The 26,656-nt window shown below is 38.8% G+C and overlaps 1 protein-coding gene across 3 annotated transcripts; it reads right to left on the bottom strand.

Moving 5' to 3' along the window:
• Nucleotides 1–2,897: 2,897 nt before the first annotated feature.
• Nucleotides 2,898–6,146, bottom strand: LOC149182635 (uncharacterized). 3 transcript variants are annotated; one of them, XM_089416908.1, is made up of 3 exons: nucleotides 5,835–6,146; nucleotides 4,376–5,634; nucleotides 2,898–3,401 (listed from the first exon to the last, which is right to left on the bottom strand). In XM_089416908.1, the coding sequence occupies exons 2-3, from the start codon at nucleotides 5,411–5,413 to the stop codon at nucleotides 3,168–3,170; spliced, it is 1,272 nt and encodes a 423-aa protein (XP_089273034.1). In that variant the 5' UTR covers nucleotides 5,414–5,634; nucleotides 5,835–6,146; the 3' UTR covers nucleotides 2,898–3,167. The 3 variants fall into 3 exon arrangements, with proteins under 3 accessions (XP_089273034.1, XP_089273031.1, XP_089273033.1); XM_089416905.1 differs by having other exon boundaries at nucleotides 2,898–3,404; nucleotides 5,835–6,145; XM_089416907.1 differs by having other exon boundaries at nucleotides 2,898–3,404; nucleotides 5,847–6,145.
• Nucleotides 6,147–26,656: the final 20,510 nt, after the last annotated feature.

The following is a 26,656-nucleotide window of genomic DNA, read 5'->3' as shown; positions in this document are numbered from 1 at the left end:
TCTGCAGACTAACTTACCGAATGTATTAAAATATATTTTAGTGTTTTAAATATTCCTACTGCTTAGGGAGCCTCAGTTGCGCATTTCACTGGGATATAGGGAATATAATTACATTTAATTTCTAGAATTGTGCTTCGTTTCAGCTCTCCTTGCAAGCAACAGCTAGCTTCAGCTTACTCTAAGAACTATAATTTGAAACCTGAATTAGTACAGAACACCATACAGTTCTAGGGACTAGGTATGTAACATTGTTGGTTTGGAATTATTTTCCCCGGGCCTCTGTAGGTGCTAAAATTTATATTGAAGCTCTATTCGGCTCTTTTTATTGACTAGAAAAACCCCACCGAATCTTTTTCGTCAAATCAATTTCACAACATATCATATTTGTTAATCACTGGAAACACTGAGAAGAGATGACGTGTTCAAATTATGAACCGCCAAATCTCACGTTCCATTCTCTCACACCAATCATTAACAGTTTAAAACCGGATCGTTTTGTTTGTCGCCTACATAGTATATAACTTTTATCCAGTAACTTTTTACAGTCAAATATGTGCAGAGTAAGTAATAGAATAATAAAACACCTAGCAAGTTCCTACATGCCAGTCCCACGCATCCAAACCCTTTAATCATATGTCCAATGACTGGCTTCACTTGACTAGAGTAGAAAAAACACATATAACTTGCCAAAAGGAATTGAAAGCTCCACAGTGAACAGTATATAGCATAGTAAATCACAACAAATAAAACAATGCCAGGTTGGTCTTATTTGATAGGACCACAAAAAATTAAGATCTACCAACCACTACTACCGTTACTCCATGGATAAAATCATCCAGTATTCCAGTCTCCACTCCTACCTAAAAAGGATGCCATACAGACATTGGAGAAGACGGAGCTATACAAAGACAAATAATTTCTTTAACAGGTCAGCATTGCAACTACGATTGCGGTCTTTTTGAAATTCAAAGTGAAATGATTCGGGTAAATAATAATAATAATAATATCTATTTTTAAGGTCACGGCCAAGCCAGACACCAAATTGGTGTATGAGATCCCGTTTAGTGAAATGACTCAGGTAAATAATAATAATAATATCCATTTTTAAGGTCACGGCCAAGCCAGACACCAAATTGGTGTATGAGACCCCGTTGTTTGTGGGACAAGGGACCCACTTCCACGCAGCGATTTGACTGCTAAGTCTATGAAGGCATACATACTCTACCCCCTCTGGTTTTGAACTTGTGACCTCTTAGAAGGAAAAACATGCTCTTAACCATTAGGCCCACTCAAGCTGTATCTGAAGATAAGTAAACTACCTATCTGGGAGTAAGTAAACTATGAAATTCAAAAAAGTGAAATGACTAGGTAGATAAACAAGCATCATACCAAAAACAAAAATGAAGAGGGGTAAACTACCTCTCTGGAAGTAAGTAAACTATGAAATTCAAAGAAGTGAGGTAAATAAACAAGCTATCATACCCAAAAATGAATAGGGGTAAACTACCTATCTGGAGGCAAGTAAACTATGAAATTCAAATAAGTGAAATGACTCGGGTAAATAAACAAGCATCATACCCAAAAATGAAGAGGGGTAAACTACCTATCTGGAGGTAAGTAAACTATGTTTATCCCATTTTCGCTGTAAATGTATTTCAGCTTAAACCAAAAATAAAAGGCATATATGGCTTAATAAACAAGGCTCCCAACAAACTATTAAATTGATCTCAAATCGTACAAATGTTTCAAATACTGTAATCATGGAATTCATTAAGTCAAATTCTGCCCTGTAAACATGGCCACTATTGACAACAGTGGTAAATAAGATGGATGTGCATATCGGAGTCTCAATAATCCCACAATAATATGAAAATAAAACCAATTTAACTTAATACTGTAAAAGTGAAACCAATTTAAATTTAAGAAACAAATTTTCCTGTAAATAAAACCAATTTAAATCCTAGAAGCAGATCCCCATTTACTGGAACTTTGAGCTAAAACGGGACAACCTCCCAAGACATGTTATATCAGTATGTTTTTTTTCTCACAATGTAGCCAAACCATATCTAATAGACATTTGAAATAAAAATATTTATTCTCAAACGCTGTAGTCTTGGTGACTAAAGAGGGCTAGTATTTGAAAAGGCTGCAGAAGACCAAATCAAGACTCAAATGATTTGAAAAAAAAAACATTCAAGATCAAAAAGCCATCTCAAGTATGCTGACGTAATAAACAACGCAAAATAACCAGAAAATCAAACTCAAAACTTCATTGAAATTTTGGATGTAATAAAGGACACAAAATAACCAGAAAAAATCAAACTCAAGTCTTCATTGAAAACTTGTTTCTTTGAAGTTTGAGAATCCCTAGGGAAACTGATATACTACAAAATAAAGGAGAAGTACATAAGACTGTTACTGGAACTCGTTGCAACAGGGAACAATTTGTAAAACCCATCCATAATCCTCTTGTATCCCATCAGCGACAAACAGAAGAATACAACCCACATAAAGATGACATGAATATAACACAAATATGGAAAGAAGATTAAAACAATTGCCCATCACCCTCGGATTACTGAAGCTCCAGAGAAATGCTAGATTTAATATAAATTTAAATTGCAGCTTTGAGATAGGATAGAGTCGACATTTTATTAGACATAATCTAAAGCACAGACACAGCTAGGAGACGCAGAGGATAGAGTTACATTTCCTGCTCAGAAGTTCTGCTATTTCATAGACCCACAACATATAGGACCATACACTGGTCATTTTCACGTTGCAAATCATTTTCATGAGGTCTTCATGTGGTAGATTACTAGTTTAGTTTACGCTACACCAAGCGCCAAATAATAACCTCGACAGCCTTCTAAGTCAATCTCCAAACTCTAAAAATATAGAATAAAAATAAATGCTTAAAACATCATCCATTTTTCCTCATTTCAATCTATTTGTACAGAATGTTACAGATCAAGAATACAATAACATTTCGGCCAGAGCAGAATTTCAAAGATCAATAGCCTCCCCAGCCCTCTCACTTTCCAACTGTAAACCATGATCCTCAAACATTGCATGTTGCTTTATCACTCGAAAATACCTACCATATAAAATAGTCAAAGAAGAAGAACAAGATAAACCTAATAACTATTAGCCATATTAATTTATATTTATCGCCGCTTGGGATTTCTTTCTTCATCCTCCGAATCACTATCTATTTCATCCCTACTCCTCTTCTGGTTTCCAGCAGGAGGGTTTCCAGCAACGTAATTGTCATCATCTTCATCCTCATCAATATCCTCATCTTCAGCACCATCTTCAACCGGTTCAAAATCACTACCACCGTCCTCATCTTCGGGCTTACCAATAGGCTGTACCAAGTACTCCGTACCATAGTCTTCTTCCTGCTGAAAAGACAACGTACAGATGTAAAGTATAACGAGGTTAGAAATGCTAATCGCAACAAAATAATGGCCTGCACCACACACCACCGAAACGGTACTACTCTTTTCACTGCAAGATTATATACCACATCAAGCAAAGCTCACACAAGCTCAATCAAACTACTGAAAATTGCACTACTGCTGATATTTGTTTTGCCAGACGAGTAAATAGGGATTGCCAACGTAACTTGAGTTTTCGGAACCAGTAAAGCAAAATGAATGGTGAACAAACCAGAAACGGAGCTTGAGGGTTTTAGGGGATAAGATGCATGAGCTCACTACCTCTATCTTCTCGGAAGAGTAATAGAGGATGCCAATAGAGAACTATGCTAACAGAAACAGGACTAAAGGGTTTTGGGTATATGATGCATAAACCAGCCCCCTCCCCCAGCATGTAACACGCATATAAGAGTATCAGAAACAGGAGAATCCAGTCTACTGAGGAACGGAATGAAAAACGGGTCTCCTGGTAACACCAAAGGCGTAACAGGGTTTTGACCAAGGAACACCACTTTAAACATGCTAGTATATTTGGGCTGTTCCAGCAATAGCGAGGCCTGCTACCAGCGTAACTGCTACTGGTAGCTTTCTGGGACAGTCAAAGGAAAAACCCAAAATGCCCGACATTAATCAAGGTTACATATGCATAAGGTAAGTTTCCTACAATATGCACATCGAACAGACATCAAACTGACCCAGAGAACCTGGTTAAAGATATTCAAGCCACCAAGCAAACAGCAACATGCCAGAAAGCATTGAACATGTGTTAAACAACAAACAGCCGAATAATAAATACAGGTGAAATGTTAAAATCACAATACATATATCTACGCATCCGGAATCCCTTCTGCACATTGAACAAACAGGGGTGAGAAAATAAGACCCTAATGAATATCTGAGCCCTGTACACCAGATAACAAACAAGCAAGCTTTACCTCATCTTCGCCATCGTCCTCGGCATCGTTCTCAACTCCTTCATCGTCTTCTTCTTCATCCCCTAGCTCGCCATCCTCATCGTCTGCATTATCATCATCGTCTTGAACATCAAGTTCTCCAGGGGCACTACTTGCATGTTCAGTGGCACCATCATCTTCATCATCTTCTGCAGCACCGGCATCGTCATCGTCGGCTTCAGCTACAACCTCATCGCTATCTTCATCGCCATCGTCGTCCAAATCCTGGACCTCAGCATTCTCGCACTCATCTTCATCATCCACCTCATCATCATCCGAGCTATTACCGGCAGCATTGGCAGCCATATGACCAGGCGCTACACCGTGGCCATTAATGGTTACCCCATCTTGATACTCATCATCCTCATCCACATCAAGCTCGTCCTCTTCATCCTCCTGCTCAAATTCGTCCTCGTCCTGGTCACCCGATGGGTTCAGAGATCGAACGCCGTTGGACTTGTCTTCACTGGTATAATTATCAACATCCTCCGCATCTTCATCTTCCGAATCCACTTCCTCCCCTTCATCGTCGGATTCAAGTCTCTCGCCCCCTTCAACGTCCGTCTTGTCCAGAAACTCTAGGGATTTGATGATGTCGAAAACCCTAGCTCTGTACTCTGGCAGCCGCGTCACGGGGCACTCGTACAGGTCCAAAGACACAAGGTTAAACTGTGACAACGGAACAAGATCCTCCAATACATGTATTCTATTATTCGACAGATCGAGATCCTCCAGAGATTTAAGCCCCGCTTGCACCAGATGTTCGAGGCCGCCGGAGATCTTGTTGTCGCTAAGAACAAGACGTTTTAAATGAGGCAAGGATGGAAACCCTTCCAGAGAAGTCAGGCCAGCGCTGGCTAATGACAGCTGCTGGAGCCGTGGAAACTGCTCAAACAGAGCCGCAGGAGGCAACCTGCACGGCGTACCTTTAAGGGCACCGTCTAGGGTTAAAGAAACGATTTCTGAAGGGTTTTGTCCGCCTCTAGCAGCCTCAACTGCCTTTTCCCATGCTTTTTCCATCTTTCTTGCAATTCAAGCTTCCACAAGAAGTTCAAACCCACCCACTCAAAACACAAGAATAAACTGCTTTTCCCAACTAAATCACTTTATCCTGAAGCCATACTAAGCAAGCACAAGCTTTTCCACAGTTCGAGTTCATTAAAACTGCAGATTCCAGCCTCGGAGGGCAGAAGCTTCAAAAATTCGATGAAGAAACCGCCACAATCGTCTCTTGCATGAATCTGCGCCAAATTTATACAACAACAATCAGTTCTTTTGCCCCATCTATAACGACAACTACACCTTAATTTACAAGATAAAGCCGTTCCCAGCGATTCTTACACAAATTTACATAAAACTACCCAGTTTTCTTCATTGAAACATGAAACAACAACAAACACTTAAAAATTTACAAGATAAGGCCGTTCCGAGCGATTCTTACATGGATACGCACCAAATTTCAGCCTTAACTGCACGAAACGCTTTTGAAAAGAGGCTCGCTCACTCCGCTCTGAAACGCTCCTATCCTTGCTCTTCCACTTCTTCTTGGCTAGCTCGCCGCCATTACTCAAACCAGGGGCCTGGACGACGGAGATTGACAGCAAACTTGACGGCAAGTGACGGAGAACCTCAAACTTAACGGCGAACAGACGCCCCCCACGAACCCCCTCTCTCTCTCATGCAAAGTGATTACAGCGAAGGCCCTAGAAGCCCTGTGGACCGTCGGATCGAAAACATCAACAACGGATCGATGACTTGGCACTAATCCGACCGCTAGCAGCGCTTTATGTGTTTCTTCGAATCCAAGTGTATGTGTTTCTTTCTTTATAAAATATTGTCTTCCAGTACCTAATCGCATGCAGCGTATAAGAAGTAACTGCTTTTTTCCTTAATTTAATTACTTTTTCCGTTTAATAATTATCTTTAGTTTTCCATTTTCCTTCGCTGTATATTAGTAATTTTATTGTATTTAATTACTTTTCTATTTTTATTAAATAAAAAATATGTATATGTAATATTTAAATATATGAAAAAATATTTTAATTTATTTGGTCAATTAAATAAAATTATATTAATTTAATGGTAAATATTAACCACCATACAAACTCTTCCATTTATTTTCTAAAGAAACTTTAGTGAATTTTTCCAAAGTATCTTGACAATTGGCACAATAAGACACTAGTTAAGGCTTTGTGGTTATCCATATTGTTGACCTAAACTTTACGGTGAAACTATGTAGATTTTTCAAACTCTTTAAGATCGTGGGAGACCCTCTATCCATCCTAAAAACACACAAAATATAAAGGAAAATAAATGTAAGCAAAACCATATTTAAAGAAATGGGATTCGTATTTGTTTGGGTTTAAAAAAAGAGTTGGCGATTTTTTGGATGTTTTTTTAAGATTTTTCTAGTCTAATTTTTTTTAAATCTAGCAGGAATGTATTGAATCACAAGTTTGATGGGTAACCCCTTTAAATAGAAGTGCCCAATCACAAATTTGATGGGTAATCCCTCCACAATAGAGGTGCCCTAAGGGTTTTTGAGGGTGTTGAATCCATATATACAGTCAAAAAACTAGTTTAAATAACACAAATCAAGATTTCACCACAAATTTTTCAACCAGATTCCGGCACCAGAAACTCCAAAAAATCGCACTAAAGACAATTCCTTAAAAAAATTGTTATTGAAAAAATAATTATCACGAAAAAAATTAAGCTTTTTAAGTTAAGAGTATTTATTTTATGGATATTTTTGGAAATTATTTATTTTATGGATAGATTGCTACAATAACTCAAATTAACTGAAATAGATTGCTACAATAACTCAAATTAACTAAAATAGATTGTTAAAAACTAGCAATCAATCATATTGAATTGAACTCAAGTTTCTCCAACTCGAATTAACTAATTTAACTGAGTGACAAGCACCATGTCATCTCAGTTAACTACCTCCAAGATTTTGTTGATGTAGAAATTCAAATTTTCTCTAGTATGACCAAGGCAAGGTCAAACTGAGATTTTCTTGCTGCATTTCCAACACTCCCTCTCAGCAAGAAAGGGATTATCTATCACCCTGATCCTACCCCTATGGAACTCGAATTTTCCTCTTGACAAAGCCTTCATCAAAATGTCTGCATCTTGTTCCTCTGTTGGAATGTACTGCAACAACATTATACGTCTCTGCACACAAAATTATTTATTTTATGGATACTATAAATATTGTTTATTTTATTTTATTTTTGTAAGTTGAAGTTTATATAAATCAAAAGGCATATACAAGGTTGTCAAAAAGCATATGGTCTCACCCCAACCAAGTTTGTTGACCAATGTGATAACCATACAACATACAAAAAGCAAAATTGTCAACTGAGAGGTCCAAAGATTGAGAGGCCTAACATTCCAGAAAACCAAAAGAACAAGAAACACACCAATGAACATAATCAATCGTCAGAGGTAATTGAGGCAGGGTTGTATGGTCTAGTACTTTGGGGGAGGTGGAGGGCGATACATGCAGTTGACATGGTGCTCAAAGTGAGTGAGCCAAGTTTCGACTTTTTCAACGTTTTCTGTTAACAAAATTTCACTGCACCAAACCACTACCACCCGCTCATGAACATGGCACTGGAAGTACTAAAGCTGCTCAAATTTGGCCATGACGGCATCGTGACACGGTGCTCAAAGTGAGAGATCCAAGTTTCCAATTTTTCAACGTTTTGTTAGCAAATTTTGCCCACGCCAAACCACTACCACCCATTCATGAACATGTCACTAGAAGTACTAAAGTTGTTCAAATTTGGCCATGACGGCCTCATGACACGGTGCTCAAAGTGAGCAAGCCAAGTTTCCAATTTTTCAACCTTTTCTGTTAGCAAATTCTGCCCGTGCCAGACCACTACCACTCGCTCACAAACATGACACTAGAAGAACTGAAGCTGCTCAAATTTGGCCATGACGGCCTTGTGCTCCTCCCTGCGAGCTTGATCAAGGGCGTCCAGACGAACAGAGACAGATTGGACTAGCTCGAGGATCACCAAGGAGATTCTTATCTTCCTGAACGGTGTTCGACCTAAAATCACATAACGTCATTGGCTGAAGCGGCCCCGAGTCGCCGAAACACGTTGACGCCCCTACTCGCGGCCACCCGCTCCTACACCACTACCAAATTGTGTGACCATCTTACGGCAACATCCTACCCTGGAAGCAACCAACAATCTACGACCCCCACGGGTACCACGACACCCATGACCAGAGCCTCTCGCTCCTTACCTGGAGCTCCCACCCCGAACAGATATAACATCATGCTAAGACCCAATGATGGTGATAGAACATTCTGGCTTCGTCGAAGCTATTATGCGTGAGGAACGGGGGCTAGGTTTCATAATGAAGCTCAGAGGGAAACTGCAGAGCCTGAGTAGAGAAACACCTGGAGAGTTACTGCATGCCGCCCGGAACCAAACAGGCCCAGCCGCAATCCAGAGAGAAGAGGGGATCCAACACCAAAGACCACGCCACCAGAAATTCACCACCCCAGTATAGACAAGTTGCGTCGAAGAGGAAGAAAGAAACCCGATGGGAGAGAGCCAAATAGAAAGAAACGAGCACCCGAGACAAAATTGTGAAATTGGACTAGGAACCCCAGAAAGCGAGAGCCAGGATGCAAGAAGACCCAGAGACCAGCGCCACCCTTTACCCATAACCACAACCCCAAGAGCTACAACACCTCTCATGGACCCAGAACTGTGAAAGCAATGATCAGAGGTCTGACACCAAGCACTCCAGAAGCATCCCCCAAGTGGCCAAGGCGAGAAACCCCGGGAGCATAAGGCAATTAAGTCTGGAGCCAACCAGAACTGAAGAAGAAGTGTCCGCCAAAGAAGGCCTCGAAAGGAAAGATTCTCTGATAATAGGAGCAGATGAGAGGACGACGCTTGGGGCGCGCCCAAACCAGATAGGACAAACCACCACTCTGGAGCAGAAGTCAAAAAGGATGCGAGCAAGGAGAGAGGCGCATAACATAAAGAGGTATTAGACAACCGAAGAAAATTAATGTCGATGGAATATAACCAGAAGAGGAGCGGCTCCATCACGTTGAAACAAATGCACACAAGAGATAATGAACGGTTCGCACACACGGGCTCAGAAATATTAACTCTGGCTTGGTGGGGGGACTGATGTCCTGCCCTCCCCTGCCTTAAACAATGTACAGTTGGCATCCGTCACATGACGGGTGGCTATCACAGCCTGACACCCCCATCGGGGAGAAATATTGCTTATTTAATAAAAGTTTAGATTTTTTATTTTAAATTAAGAATTATTTATTTGTATTTGAATATGTGTATATATGGTTTATTTAATGTTGAATGTATTTTTAAAAATAAAAAATACAATTGATAGATTTAATATTTAAGAATATGTGTTTTTTTCAAGGATAAAGATCATTTATTTTACAAATAAAAGAGTTTTATATAGAGGTAGTGTATCTTTTATATGTTTTGGAAGGTTTTTTTTAGCTAATTTGCCAAATTCATCAGGGATTTGTTGGAATTACAAGCTTGAGTTGTGAACCCTACACAATGTGAGTGCCCAGGTTTTTGGTGTTGAATCCAGATGTGCAATCAAAAACGGATTTTAAAGAACATTGATCAAGATTTGGCCAAAAAAAATTGTTATGGTGAAAAACTCCAAAAAATATAATGCTTAGATGTCTATTGATTTGATTTTTAGCTTGACCACCACTTTAAAATTAATTCATTATTATTAATCATTATTAATACCAGTAGATCCATCTTAACCACTCGTCTAGCAAGTGTCTAGAGGAATAAAATCTCGAGGTACAACCCTCATGTAGAGTGCAAAACTTGAAAAAAGAAAATTACACCTCAAGAGATTTATCCCTCTTGATAAATCCATACTTAAGATAGATCTATAATACTTCTATATATATATACAAACACCATGTGTATTTTTTAATTATTTAAATTTCATTTTTCAATGCATAAATGAATTCAAAGATTTGAAAAAAAAAATGGACACTTAGGTTTTATAGAGTACACAACATAAATTTGCAGTTCTAACAAATATTTTTTGGGATTTCAATCAAATTGACAAAAAACCATATATGAAAAATAAAAATAAAAATGTAGAATATTGAGACTACATAAAATATTTTAATCATAAGAATTTATTTTTGTTTCAATTGTTTTATATAAAAAATTTGTAGTTTTTTTTAACCATATATAACATATACATAGTTGACATTGCCATGAACATTGAAATATTTTATTAAGGTCAATGTTAAAATTATAATTATATATATAATGTTAATATGGAAATATATTAGATAATATAAAGATTTGAATAATTTATTTAAGTTCTATGTTGAAATATTTAAAAAAAAATGTAAAAATTGTATATTTTACTAAGTTGCACATAAGTGAAAACATAAGACTTTTTTTTTACTCTTTACTAATTTTTCTCTTTAAAGTTGATATAAAATTATGTTACTTAACATGGATATCACAATATTTTATTTATACCCAGCCCTGAGAATGAAGTATTTTTACCACATCTCCCTCATATTGAAGTGTAATATTGAACAATGAACCAAGTGACCACAATGAAGTAGATTATTGATGTTTTATAAATATGTTTATATTTTTTTTATATTTTACTATAGTTGACATTGCTATTTTTATTTTGAGAATATTTTTTTTAAAGGGTCATGTGTCAACTCAAGGTTGAGGGAAAGAATTACACATATACTTCATACTTGGTTCTAGAATGCACCTATCAATGCATTTATTATTATTATCATAAAAGTAACCTCATAGACTATGGCAAAATAATTTTGATATTATAAAATTCAATATTAGTTTAATAGGAAAAAAAGAAGAAAAAAAAATTGTATAGTTAAAGCTTTCTATGATTTTTATAAATTTGAAAAAACAAAAATGGGGAGGCAAGAGTGGGAGGGGTTATCTTTTGCCTCGATGAAGAAGGAGAGATCCAGTACACTTGGGGATTGGGGACATCAACCAATAACCAAGCTGAATTTTTAGCTTTGTGGCAAATATTAGACCTGACAATTTCAAGAGAAATTTGACATTCACTGGTTTTTGTTGACTCGATGATTATAATCCAACTAGTGAACAAACTCAAAGGGAAGCCTGAGCAGATACAAGCTCCCATTTTGCATAGAATAAGTCTTCAAATAGCGAAATTTGAAAGAGTTGATGTATTCCATGTTAAAAGACATCTCAACACGGTGGCAGACTCTTTAGCTAATAAGGGTGTCACTTTGGAACAAGGAGTGTTGATTATTGGAGATGGAAATCCAATTATTAAGCCATTACCATAAGGTGTTTATTCATAGCTCAAATTTTTGGGGTAACAATTGGAATTCATGTTCAAATCAATGGATGGAACGCATGTTGCCCCATTGCCAGACCTTATCCTAATAATTCGTTAGCATTTATTTCATTCCTCTTGTTTTGGCAGTCACTACCTCATGCATAGGGTTGGAATTGTGAAACCACTTGGAAATCTCACATAATACAAGGTTTGTCAACAGACGGATGGAAGGTGGTCTTCTTGGTTAATAAATTCGATCAGACGCATGGAGTTAACATTTCCTCATCCGAGACACAACACACATGCTTGCAATTTCAAACTGTAATGGAGCAGGTTTCTAATTGCAAAGTTTACATTATGGTGATGGAACTCTTTGTCTGGCAAACGCATGCAAACTAATGTTGCATTTAAGGCACGCCAAGGAGCGATAATATGGGGAAGGCAGGTTTGCATGGTTATTGATCCGAATTGGATCATTATATTGTTTTTCATCCATCTCGATGCATTTAGAGTGGAAAAAGTGGAGGAATCAGCTCACGGGACCGTTTTTACCGGTGGGACCCAGTTTGGCGAAACAAGGTTTAAAACCTTTTAGGAGCATTTTGAGGCATCAAACGAATTTTTTGGGGGTAAATCTTTATTGCTTCAGTAAAACCTCTTTTCCTGTTATTCTACACACATAGACCTTTCCAATAGCGCAAGAAGCACGTCAATCAAAGTCTGTATGAAAAAGTTATGCCACTAAGTAGTTAGCCTTCCTGTTTTCACACCTATAGTTCGTGAGGATGCCGCATCAACCCCCATTATTCATGGAAAATGGGCTAGCCACGTGTTTGTGATGTAAAAGACTCTAGAAGAGTCTATTTTGTAACTCTAGTTAAGAGTTGATGATCCAGGTGGATATTGGTGGCCACCCGCCAAGTCCACTTGGACCCCCACCATTGTTTCTTTCAGCTTGTCAATTTCCTTAATTGTAGCACAGTTTACTATCTTTAGCAATTTTTCAGGTCCTGAACTTCTGGAGCCGTTTTGAGGCCCTAAACGATGTTTTTTGGGAAAACTAGGAGCAACATCTTCCCAGAGTTGTAGTTCTCGGATAGATCTTTCTAACAATATATTGTGCACGTCAAACGGAGATCGTATGCCAAAGTTACGACCCCAGGAAGTTGATGTACCAATTTACCCAAACGGGGCCCACAGTTTGGTGTTTCATCTTTTAGGGTTAGGTTTTTGGATGTTTAGGGTTTTCCATTGTTTCTCAATAATAAATAGGCCTTCGAGCCTCATTGTAACACATTTCAGAGGCATGTAGCCGCCACATCTCTTCTCAGAGATAAGCTATCATCGCCCTAGCTAGTTTATTTCCATTTCTGTTTGTAAGCATATTTCAGTATTTTACAGTAATGAAATGAAGTATTATTTCTGTTGCATCACTATATGTATGGTTATATCTGTAATTTGTTGCGTTCATGTTTAAATCCATATCATTTGATGTAGTCAAACTTAACCACTAGTAGGCTAGCAAGTTGTGTTATAACCGGGCCACTAGGAGGAAGAGGCATTCCATTCTTTCGAGAGAATTTTGTTCCATAGTTGAGAAAATATAGGCAGGAGAGATAGGAGGTAGAGCACACAGAGAGGATTTGTGCACTGTAGCATCCCACAGGTCACAGACATTACTTCTTTGTACCTGCAACCATATTTCTAGACAAAGAAAGAGAGTGAAGCGGCCTCACCTTCCAGCTGGGTTTTTCTCTTGAAAGGGTTTCCCAGAGAGCATATCTTTTGTGTTATGTGTGTGTGAGATTATTTTGTTGTTATCTACTTTTCTGCATAATTTATATTCGCATGCATGCACTAATTACAGTTAAATCCATAGATCTTAAACTTTAATAAATTGTAATAGTGTAAAATTTCAGTATTTTTAATATATTATTATCAGATATGTTGTGACAAACTGTCTAGTGGAATATCCATGACAGTTTACAGGTCATTTGGTATTAGAGCTAGTTTCTTTGGGTATTTGTGGATATTTGCAGGGGATCTAGGTAGGCATGGTCAAAAATCGTAAAACCCTAATCATGATCAACGAATTTGTAAATGAACTTCGTGATCCTGTAAAGATGAGGTTTTCACGGCTCGAACAACAAGTCACAGATATAAACTGCAATGTAAACCTCCTCATGTGGGCCCTAAGCAATAAGTTGGGGATATTTGGAGAAGATGGTGGTTCAAACGTAGAGGAAAAATCAAAAGGGGGATCGGGAGATCGGGAATACACGAAGAACCAGCCGAAGGAAGAACCCAAAAAAGATCAACCCAGTTCAAGTGTCATGAATCAATCCTTGTTCAAAATGGAAGAAAAATTCGATATCAAGTCGTACCACGACGAGATCGACGCTCTGAAGTTAAACCACTAGTTGCAGCAACTAGAAGTTTATTTCAGCGTCCATCAGATCGAGGAAGGGCAAAAGATCTCATTCGCGCAACTGAAATTATAGGGCCATGCACTGATTTGGTGGGAGAGCCACACGGACACCCTGAGGTTGGAGGGAGGACCTCCAGTGACTAAGTGAGATGATTTCAAAACCCTCATTAAGTCACAGTTTATCCAATTGGGTACGTGGAGGACCAGTGGATCCGGTGGCATTACTTCAGCCAAAAGTCGGGCCAAAGTGTGAAGGAGTACACCACAAAATTCATAAAGATGGCTATAATGTTGGGTATCTCCCAAAGAACCCAGATGTACTCCTCAAGTATTTGGGGGGTCTGCACCGCCATCTGCGTGAGCAAGTGATGTTGTTTAAGCCCAAATCGGTGGACGAGGCTTGTGTATAGGCACAATACCTAGAGAACATAGGCCTGAAAAGAGCGGAATCAAGTGGATCGAAATAAAAGGAGCAACAAGAAGCTTCTAAGGAGGGGAAGAAGAAGAAAAAAGGGGGAAAAGATAAAAAGACGGTAGCCACAACACATCAGTGAAAAGATCCTAGCAACCACTACAACATTGATGGTCATACAGAGGAGAAGTGTTGGAAGTTGCATCCAGAGCTAAACTCGAAGAACAAGAAGAAAGATAATAAGAAGAAGAATCACATGGCCACTGATTCAAGCATCCAAGTTGAAAGAAACTCAGACATGAATGAGAATATCGTTTGTACATTAGTACATAAGGATGTGAATCTGAGTAGCCTTTAGCAATGGGAAGAAAAAGAAATGACCAAACTCTTCCATATAAAGATACAAGTCAAGAAGACAAAGATTGATGCTCTGTTTGACTCAAGATCACAGACGAATCTCATTGCAAAAAAATTGGTCAAGAAGTTGGGGCTGGAAGTTCGTGATCATCCAAACCCATATCCACTGGGATGGGTAAATAAGGATGCAGAGATGAAGGTAACAAAACAGTGAAAAATTAGATTTTCTATCAGTGTTGATTTTATTGATGAAGTAGATATGGATGTGGTTCCCCTTGATGTATGTGGAGTTGTGTTTGGAAGTCCATACATGTACATGTGTGATGCAATATTCATGAGGATAGATAACCAGTACCAACCCATCAAGGATGGAAAATCATTCATCATCAACGCACACAAAGGCAAGTCGAATTTTTCACTAATAAGTGCCAACCAAGCCAAGAAATTGATTAGTTAAAACAAGAAGTATGTTTTATTGTTTTTAAGAGAAAGTTAGCATGAAGAGGAGTCAATAAGAGGCAAGGCATCCCTGGAGGGGTGTACTAAGAAACAAAAACAACAATTGGAGGAGTTGTTACAGGCATACAAGGATGTGTTCCGAGAGCCTAAAGGGTTACCACCTAAGAGAGAAGTGGAGCACGAGATCTAGTTATTGCCAGACTCCCCATTGCCAAATATTGGGTTGTACAGGCAGTCTGTTATAGAAGCAAGTGAGGTGAAGAACAGTTGCAACATTTGTTGGAACAGGGTGTCATTCGACCAAGTACATCACCATGTGGGTCACCCATCATCATTGTTCCAAAGAAGGATGGGACTTGGCGAATGTGTATAGATTACAGGGTGTTGAATAAAATCACGTTCAAGAACAAATACCCCCTGCCCAGGATAGACGATCTGCTAGATTATTTGCGGCAAGCAAAGTATTTCGCCAAGTTGGACTTGAAGTCTGGATATCACTAGGTTCAAGTTAAAGAAGAAGATACATGGAATACTGCATTCGAAACCAAGCAAGGTTTGTATGAGTGGTTAGTTATGCCATTTGGCATATGTAATGCACCAGCTATGTTTATGTGATTAATGAATGATATACTGCACCCTTTTATAGATTCATTTGCTATTGTCTATCTAGATGATATACTAGTATATAGTGCTACCTAGGAGGAACATATTTCACATTTAATGTAGGTGCTAGAAACATTGGAGAAGCACCAGCTTCTAGCAAATCTCAAGAAGTGTGAGTTTGTGCAAAAGCCTTTGGTGTATCTGGGGTATGTGATCGGTGGAGGAGATTTGAAGATAGATCCTTCCAAGATGGAGGCCATCATGAAATGGTCGACGTCTACTAATGTTTTTGAGGTCAGGAGTTTCATTGGGGCAACACAATACCCGAGGAAATTCATAGCCTTATTTTCAATGGTAACAACATCGCTCCATGCCATAACAGCAAGTGGTAAGAGTTTCTAGTGGGGAAAAGGTCAGCAAAAGGTTTTCGAGGAGTTAAAAAGAAGAATAGTCAAGCACCAATTCTGGCATTACCAAACTTGCAACGACCCTTTGAAGTGGAGACAGATGTGAGTGGGTATACTATGGGAGTTATCTTGATGCAATGAGGAAGGCTTGTTTGCTACCATTCTAAAGTATTTCATGGGGAAATTATTGACTACCCTACCTACAATAAGGAGAGCTATGCCACTGTGGAAGTTGTGAAGAAGTGGAAGCACTATCTGATGGGAAAGGAGACAATAATCCACACAAATCACTAGTCGTTACAATACTTGCAAGCCCAAAGTAAGCTACAACAGACTAGGCATTACAAGTGGATGGGGCTTTTACAACAATTTCATTTAGTGATCAAGTATAAGAAGGGCATCACAAACAAGTTGGGAGATATGCTTTCAAGGCCACCCACATCAAATATTACAACTTCAGGGACTCTTATGCACATGGACTCATTCACCCATGATGCATACAAAGAGGCATATTCAGAAGATGAGGACTTCAAGGAGGTGTATCAGCAGTTGTAGAATCAAAGTCATGTGCATGATGGCAACAACATCGTTGGATACCATCTCCAAGATGGGTTACTTTACAGGCTAGATAATCTTTGTGTTCCTAAAGGTGAGTGTGTGCAATTGATTAGAGAGGCTCACACCTCCAAGGTTGCAAGGCACTTTGGTGTAGGGAAGATCATGGCTGACTTGCATTGGTATGTGTATTGGCCCAAGATGCAAGAGCAAGTAGCTAGGTTCATAAGAGGATGCATGCTTTGTTGTACCAACAAGCCTAGCAAGATGAAACAAGGTCTATGTCGTCCCTTACATGTACCTATTCATCCTTTGGAAAGAATTTCCATGGACTTTGTGGGAGGTTTACTGACAACCAAGAAGGGACATGACTACCTGTTTGTGGTAATTAACAGGTTCAACAAGATGTGTGTTTTGATGCCCTGTAAAAAAACCATCAGTGGACAAGAAGCAACAAACTTGTTCTTTGGACAGGTCTGGGTGCACTTTGGGATACCAAGGAGCATCATTTCAGACCGGGACACGAGATTCCTCAGTGCATTCTGGATTACATTATGGGAGAAGATGAACATAGAGTTGAAGAGATCTACAACATTCCATCCACAGACAGATGGGCAAACATAAGTAGTCAACATGACTTTGGTGCAACTTCTGAGGGGATAAAACTAGAAGCATCTGAAGACCTAAGATGAAAATCTGGTATGTATACAACATTCTTATAACAAAGCAGTCCACACTTCTATAAGAAAGTCCCCATTTGAGACTTGTTTTGGATATTTTCCACCTTCAACTTTGAATATTGCATATGGGTAGCAAGGAGGAATGAGGGAAGATCTTACAAGAGCTGCTTTGAAGGCTGAAAAAATTATAGAGAAGATCGGACATATCCATCTACAGGTACAGGAAACACTGTAGAATTCGCAGGAGAAGTATAAGGCCAAGCATGACCAACACAAAATAGAGAAATCATTCAAGGTGGGAGACAGGGTATGACTACAATTGAATAATGAGAGGTTGCAGGGGCCTGGTAAAAAAATCAAGGCTCTAAGGTATGGTCCCTTTGAGATAATGGAAAAGGTGGGTGATAATTTTTACCACCATTTATTGCATTTACTCAGCTGTGAATGTAGAGGATTTGAAACTCTATGAGCCTTCCATGCTAGATCAGGAAGAGGAACATGTCCTACCGTTTGTGGAGGATTTAGCACCAGACACTCATGCAAAGTTGACAAAAGGTACAATTTTTTAGAAGAGGTCCCGAACTACAAGACAGGGGCAGCATGACCTTTGGTAGATTAAGTTGAAAGGACAACTTTCAAGCAAAGCTAAATGGTACACTAGAGAGAAGGGGGAGGAAAAATTTCCTCACCTCATTCCGTAAAAACGTTTGGGGACCAAAAGCTTCCTAAAATGGGGAGGTGTGATCTAAATTGGATCATTATATTGTTTGTCATCCATCTCGATGCATTTGGAGTGGAAAAAGTGGAGGAATCAATTCACGGGACCGTTTTACCAGCGAGGCCCAATTTGGCGAAACGAGATCCAAAACCTTCCAGGAGTGATTGAGGCATTAAATGAATTTTTTGGGGGTAAAACTTTGCTGCTTCAATGCAACACCTTTTCATGTTATTCTATACATATAGACCTTTCCAACAATGCAAGAAGCACGTCAATCATAGTCCGTATGAAAAAGTTAGTCCCCATTATTCATGGAAAAGGGGCTAGCCACATGTTTGTGATGTAAAAGACTCTAGATGAGCCTATTTTGTAACTCTACTTAAGAGTTAATGTAGTCAAACTTAACGACTAGTAGGCTATGGGCTATGTTATAACTGGGCCACCAGGAGGAAGAGACATTCCATTCTTTCGAGAGCATTTTGTTCCACAGCTGAACAAAGATAGCCATAAGAGATAGGAGGTAGAGCACATAGAGAGGATCTGTGCATTGTAGCAGCCCAAGGACCATAGGAATTACTTCTTTGTACCTGCAACCATATTTCCAGATAAAGAAAGAGAGCGAACCGACCTCAACTTCCAGCTAGGTTTTTCTCCCGAAAGGGTTTCCCAAAGAGCATATCTTGTGTCTTATGTGTGTGTGAGCTTATTTTGTCGATCTCTACTTTTCTGCATAATTTATATCCACATGCATGCTCTAATTACAATAAATCAATAGATCTTAAAGTTTAATAAACTGTAATAGTGTAAAATTTCAATATTTTTAGTATATTATTATCAGATTTGTTGTGACGAACTGTCCAACATGAATATCCATGGCAATTTACGGATCAATTATAAGAAGAGGATGAGCAGTCTTGCCTTCACGAGGTTTCCAGTTAGGCTCACAACTTGCCAAGAAAGAAAAAAGGCTTGGTGCGTGAAATTCTCAATGGAGAGACATTCTAGTGTTGATAATGAGGACAATAATTTCCATTTAGCCCAACTGACGATGTTTATGGAGTTTATCATAAATCTTATTCGCATGCATGGGAAAATGATTTTGACAGAGTCTTAATTCCATTTTGAATTATTGAATTAGAAACTCAGTCTGGTGGAAACCAAGTTGGAAAGGCTACAGGTGGCAACCAATATGCTAAATTTCAGGATGGGCAATCTAGTTACTTTGTCAGATGCAAGGGAAATTGGGGTTAGCAAGGAGTCTGGAGAATTTGTGGTGCAGCGAGAGGTGACACTAGACTCGCAGGAGGTAGTTTTTGGTGAGGTGATCATAGGATTGATTGCTTCTCCTTCTTAGACATTGCCTGAATTTCAAGGAATCAAAGTCAATTCTACTCTTGGGGAGAACATAGAAGGCTAGTTTTGATTTTTAGTTTCCCTCATGTTATGCAAATATGTAGCAATAGGAGTTTTTTGGAAGTTATATAATGAAAGCAATTCAGATTAGTTGCATGTAGATAAGGTGATATAAGAATCGGTATTTTTTGGAACTTTTTGAATTCAACAGAAGAATTTTTTGTTAAAGATGTACAAGGTTTTGGCCTTCAAACCAAGATATATTAATACAAAATCCATAGGCATTTCTTAAAAAAAAATATTATTAAAAGATTGAGTTTATCTACTTATTAATTTAATTTGAGATAGCACTTTTATTTAAATAGATCTTGTTATATTATATTGCATTATTTTACATCTTTTTTTTTATACTGATAATCCACGGGGCTGCCTATTCCTTGAGCCTAATCAATACAAGCTAACCATGTCATTTCGGGGAATCAAACACGGGTGGCGAGGAAGTTAACAACCCACCTCAACCACTTGGTCTACCCTTACTAGACCCATTGTTTTACATCTTATCTGTGAAATCATACTATATTTAACGTTCAAAGTGATATGTTTGTGTTATTATGCATAACATCTACAAAATAAGATTTAGTTTATATGTGTGAATTTGTAAAAATTATATATATACCTACATCTATCTTAAATCTGGATCTAATGGTTTTTTTTTTTTTTTTTTTTTTTCGTTAAAAGACTATCTAGGCTATTATATTATACTTACAAATAAACATTACAGACAGTGAGACAGGCATTCCAGGGCCAGCAGTTGCACCTTGGATAGTTTAACCTTGAGACAAAAAGCTCCCTCGCAGGGCAGCAGCACCTACAAACCTTCCAAAATTACCTTCCAGACTAACAGAGACCCTCCAAAATCTATTTGCTACTGGAGGCCCAAAGGATGTGAGAGTCAGCATGCTAAGGGACCTCATTACTCTGAACAGACCCAAGACCGCCCACGCAAGGGCTTCCGACATACACTAACTGAACCCAACAGTAAAGAGAATTGAGACTAGACTCGACATACATAAACTAGAAAGACAGACTCAGAAACGGCCAACCAGCAAGCATAGTGAAATCCGGAACCGACATACCCGCAGAAGCATTAGTCCTGGTTTCTAGCTGAGAGAGGAGGAACCAAATGGAGTCGAGGCTCAGTGTCCTGGTCCTCGCAGAGACTTGGGTCTTCCACCACGTAGCACCATCCCTGTCCCTCAGGGACTCCTTCCCACATCGCTTTCCACTTGTCCTCATCAATGCCCAGAGGTGCTGGCCCCAATGGGGGTGAGGTGCGTTGCACAGTCTCCTCCCCCAAATTGCCTGCCTCATTCGGTGGCAGCACCTCAGTAGTTTCCTTAACAGGGCTGTCCTTACCGGAAATTCCTGGAGGCTTCTCCATCGCGTCCTTACCCGAGCCTTCTGGAGGTTGCTCCATCGTGCCCAGAGGATTTCCGGCTCCAGAATCTTCAGGGATTTTTGTGAAGATAACAGAAATGTGGGCTTTGACTCCTGCATTGTCCATTGAGCTACCCAGAGTGAACACCACCGAGCCAAATGCCGGAAGCAATGGCCCTCCCTCGCTTGAGCTACCGACCTCCAAGAATTGCCCACATGGGAGCTGTGTGGCTCTTGCCCGCCTATGACAGTAGCAGCAACAACAATGGTGATGCTCGTCTGCTGCAGGGGTTCGAGAAGTGGATCCTCTCCCTGGTCCTCGTCTGCTGGGCTGTCGCTCCCGTAGTTTGACCATGTTTTCTTCGTTGCCACCCGCGTATGCCCACACCAATGGAACGATTTCTGAGCACCCTCCTCCTGCACGCGAGTTAGCCCTTCTCGCATCCAATTGAACCAGAAACCCCTCGAATTGCCTCCTCTGCTTCCGGCTACAACCTGAATTGCAGTGGCCGACCACAGCTTGAATTGCAGCAGGAGGCCTAACATCCACCACCTCGCAGCCTCTCTGCTCTCGCACCCGTCTAACTTTAACCTGCCAATGCACCCACATCCTCTGTTGATAACGTGTGCCATTCCCTCTCTGCATCCGAGCATTAACTGCACTCTGCGCCACCATCGAGAACCTCTGCCTTGCATTGAATGCCCTTTGCTTCTCTGCTTAACCATTATACTGTGACGGCGGTCGAACCAGGCTCATTAAGGTTACCACGGGGCGGCACATGCTAGGCATGTGGCACGTCCCCCCTTGACAGGTCATCACCTGCATCCGGGGAATCTGGATCTAATGTTAAGAAAGATCAAATCTAGAATTAATTTTTACTTTTAATTATATATATTTTTATTGTAATATATTTTTATTGTAATATTGACTAAGCTAACATATTATTATATTGCACAACTTTTTACATTACTAATGTTTTACCACATTCATACTCAATTGATTGTAGAGTACTTTTTGATGCAATAAAAGAAAAAAATAAATAATTATATGAAGAAATTCTCTATTTTATAATTAAAAATATATATTATAATATAATTAAAATAAATAAAAATATTTAAAATATTAAAATAAAAATATTAATTTAATATTTATCTCGATATTTTATGAATTTTATAAATATTGATATTTTATTAATTTCATTATTAAATAAAAAAAAAAATAATGTTAATTTCTTTTAAATTTTATTAAAATTTGATATAGTAATATTAATTTATCAATTTCCAAATGTCATAACAAACTTATTCAATCGTAAAAGTAATTAAATTAAAAGTTAATATTGATTAATTATATATCATATTTATCAATTTCGACTCAAACGAAGGGTTAAAACAAATTATATCAAACTTTAAGTCGGTTGAAGCCAAGGTATGATTTCAAAACCTATATTAACCCTTCATAAACTTTCTTATTAGGTGTAAAGAAATTGTTTGATATTAGTAGAGAGGTTGCTTAGAAAGATGCCACTTTTTTTTGTTCCTTATCCATGGAATGACATATTCCCAAGGTTCAATATTAATACCCTTCTTCCACTTTATTTATTGAGAGGAATATTAATCACATGGAACTTGGGTCTCAAACTTTCATAAAGTTGACTTACATTGAGCCATGTGAACATGACCACACACCTTTCTTTCACACTTATTAATGATCTTTTACCTTCTTGAGTGATGTGAAACTCTAAATATTCTTCGATATAGTTGCATTATTTTTGCATTGGAAAAAATTATTGACTCGCGGGAGTGGTCATTATTTTAGAGTATGAGATGTAAAAAAATTTCTATTTTATTCTTATTCTTGGTGGGTGTTTCATTTCAATATACAATGGAATGGTAACTAATGTGCCATTGTGAAATGAAATATTAGTGTCCACCATGTTAGGGATACTCTATTATAATAATTATTAAAAGCGGAGTGGTCATTATTTGAGAGTATGAGATGTAAAAAAATTCTATTTTATTCTTATTCTCGGTGGGTGTTTCATTTCAATATAGAATGGAATGTTAAATAATGTCCAATTATGAAATGAAATATTAGTGTACTCTATTACAATAATTATTAATTTTTAATAAATGAATTCTCTAATGTATTTAGACGACTCTTTCTTCTTCTTTTTCTCTTTTTTTTTTTTTTTTATTATGAATTTGCATATTATCATTATGGATTTTTGTGTTGTTATTATGGATTTTAAGTCCCATGGTTATAGAATATGGGCATTATTGAGTCTCCTGACCATGCTTATACTAGCTTCCACTTTATCACCTCTTCCATTGACGCGGGTTGATTCGCCTCCCTTGCCTATGGCAAATAAGTAGAATAATGAACATTTGGAGCCTAATTTCGGACTATCTCTCCTGAAAACCCCTGATAAACAGAGCCCCCTAATCAACCCGAACTCCATTCCCCCTCATTCTCCGAGATCTCCCATATCTTCCCCTGGAATTTGGCCGACAGTGACATTGAGTTCCTTCTCAACAACTCGACACTTGACCTTAGAACCCTGTCCATTCAGAGGAAGCGACCTCAGACTTCTCCAACCATTAGCCCTAACTCAACCCTTAATATCATAGTGTGACAAAAGGAAAAGAGGGGTAGTTGACACTTCAGGGGGCGACCCAACATCAAATCCATCTCCTTTGTTGATTTTTCTTCCCTCGTGGACATTCCCATTGGAGCCACATATGAACCTCGGGCCCCTAGAGCAAAATCATCCGCTCTCGAGCCCACATGACTCTCTGCCTCTCTCTGAATGTACGGGGATTGGGGGACTCGCTTAAATTATTATCCCTCATAGAACTTTTTACCTCTGTGAATCCTATTATCATTTTACTACAAGGATCCATGACCAATGCACATAAGGTCCTTCAATACTTTAAAAAGGTGATGTCAAAGTGGGATATGGTCACTGTTGACTCCAATGGCCTCTTGGGGGGTATAACAGCCTTATGGAATCCACGATGGGCACAATTTCGAGCATACTACTGTTTTGATGGTATACTCCTATCCGACCGTCTCAGGGGTATACTTGGCAGATTATGCATTCTTATCTTGTATGCTCCATATTGGGTTAGGAATAATTTTTGGAATAGAATGGAAGCCTCTGATCTCCTAAAAAATGAATTCCTCATTGTGGTAGGAGACTTCAATGCCACCATTTCGTTGGATGAATGTTGGGGCATAGTTCGTAGGAGAGATCCACTTGCAGATAGACTAAATTCCATATTCCGTGACAATAATCTGCTGGCTATCCAACCCCAGATTTTGGTTCCACTTGGCACAATGGCAGGGCTGACAAACAACACATTGCCAAACGTTTGGACAAATTCCTGGTAAATGAAGATCTTATGGAGAAATTGGGGTACATACAATTGGAAGTCCATAAAACTTTCATTTCCAACCATTTGCCCATCACTCTACTATGGAGAAGAGATGAGGTGTGGCTGGGGATGCCTTATAAATTCAATCGAGTCTGGCTCGAAGATCATGAGTTCAACATACTGATCCGGGATTAATGGAACTGCCACAAGACTGATGAAAGCTCACCAATTGTGGCAATTCACAACAAACTCCTCGCTCTAAAAGTGGAAGTAAAGAAGTGGGAGAGAAGGAAAAAAAAGAGAATATATACAGGGAACTTGCAGATATAAAAATACAATTGGAAAAGTTGGGCAAGTAAATGGATGCAGGGAATCCATCCCCAAAACTTATAAGAAGCATTAATATTTTGGAGGAAAAAATAAAGATCCTTCACATGGAGACTGAAAAGTTGGGCACTGTGGATCAAAGAAGGGGATCAAAATACAAAAAAAATTCACAGATATGCAAATTACAGAAGGCAAATAAACTCCATTTGGAATATCAAAGACACATATGGGAATATGGTACACTCCCTATGGAAGATCCAAAATGCGGCTGTAAAATATTTTGAGGATGCCTACAAAGATAGGATGGAAAATGGGATTGAGAAACAAATCTAGGGGTTAGATTCATATCCTACTATGTTTGATGTAGAGGCCAATGAGGAGCTATACATATAGGTCAATCTTGAGGAGGTACATTCTCTCCTAAAATCCTTTATGAAAGATAAATGCCCTGAACCTGATGGATGGATGGTTGAGTTTTTCATACATTTCTTTGATTTGATTGGGCCTGAATTGGTGAGTATGGTCGAAGAATCCAGATGACAGGGACGCATCCTGAGGGCTATCAACTCTACTTTCATAGCCCTCATTCCAAAAAGTAGTGAGTTGACTTCTTTCGTTGATTATAGGCCCATCTCTCTCTGCAATATGGTATACAAGCTTATATCTAAGATCATTGCTATCAGGATTAAACACACCTTTTCCACCCATATCTCTCCGGAACAATATGGCTTCTTGCAGGATAGATTAATACATGATGTGGTGGCCACGGCACAGGAATGCATGCATTCCATCCACACAAGGAAAATGGAAGCAATAGTCATGAAGATTGACTTACAAAAAGCATATGATAATGTCGATTGGGCATTTCTCTGCATTATTCTACATAAGATTGGATTGGAGACTACGTTGTTATTATCAATGGATATCCCACTACATTTTTTGGAGCAGGTAGGGGACTTTGACAGGGATGTTCACTGTCTCCCCTACCTTTCATACTAGTTATGGATGGACTCAACGACAAAATTCGGTGTGCTTTCTTGGAGGATGGTTTATGTGGCTTGGCAGTTGGCCGAGACATTTATGTAACACATAGCTTCTTTGTGGACGACATTTTTGTGTTTGGTATGCTTTTGAGAAGGTATTGGGATACTTTATATAATATATTTTGCAGAATTGGCAGCGCCTTTGGACTGGTGATAAACAAAGGGAATTCCTTACTATTATTCGCAGAAGGGAAGATGGAGGACATGGAATATATATCAAGTCTATTTGGTGTTGAATCACTGCACATTAGTAATGGTTTAAAATACTTGGGTTACAACATTAAGCCCAATAATTACAGGGTCAACGACTGGTGGTGGATTGTTGACAAATTCCAAAAGAAGATCTCGGGTTGGGAACATCAGCTATTAACGCTTGGAGGTAGGGTCACTCTCTCTCAATCGGTCCTGCAGCAGCTGATGGTATACTGGGCACATCTATACTGCCTCCCTACCAAGATTATACAAAAGATAAACACTATTATGGCAAGATTTATATGGGTTGGCTCAGGGAAAGCATTTAAATTCCACCTCACTAAGCTTGATAACATCACTATTCCTAAGAAGCTAGGTGGATGGGGATTATTAAACTTAAAACACTTTGGATGGGCCTTGCTGGTCAAGTCCCTATGGCACGGAATTTTTGGGAACTATATATGGGGAGACATCATTAGGTCGAAATATCTAAGAGGGATCAAGGTTGGTAAATGGATGAGAGATGGGCTCATTGGGTGTACACAAGGATCTACAATATGGATTAGT

The sequence above is a fragment of the Pinus tabuliformis genome, chromosome 3_2, assembly GCF_031772625.1.
Source record: "Pinus tabuliformis cultivar Carrire ecotype Pingquan chromosome 3_2, CPIR1, whole genome shotgun sequence".
In the NCBI taxonomy this organism is placed as follows: domain Eukaryota; kingdom Viridiplantae; phylum Streptophyta; class Pinopsida; order Pinales; family Pinaceae; genus Pinus; species Pinus tabuliformis.
This window is presented reverse-complemented; position numbering and strand designations above follow the sequence as displayed.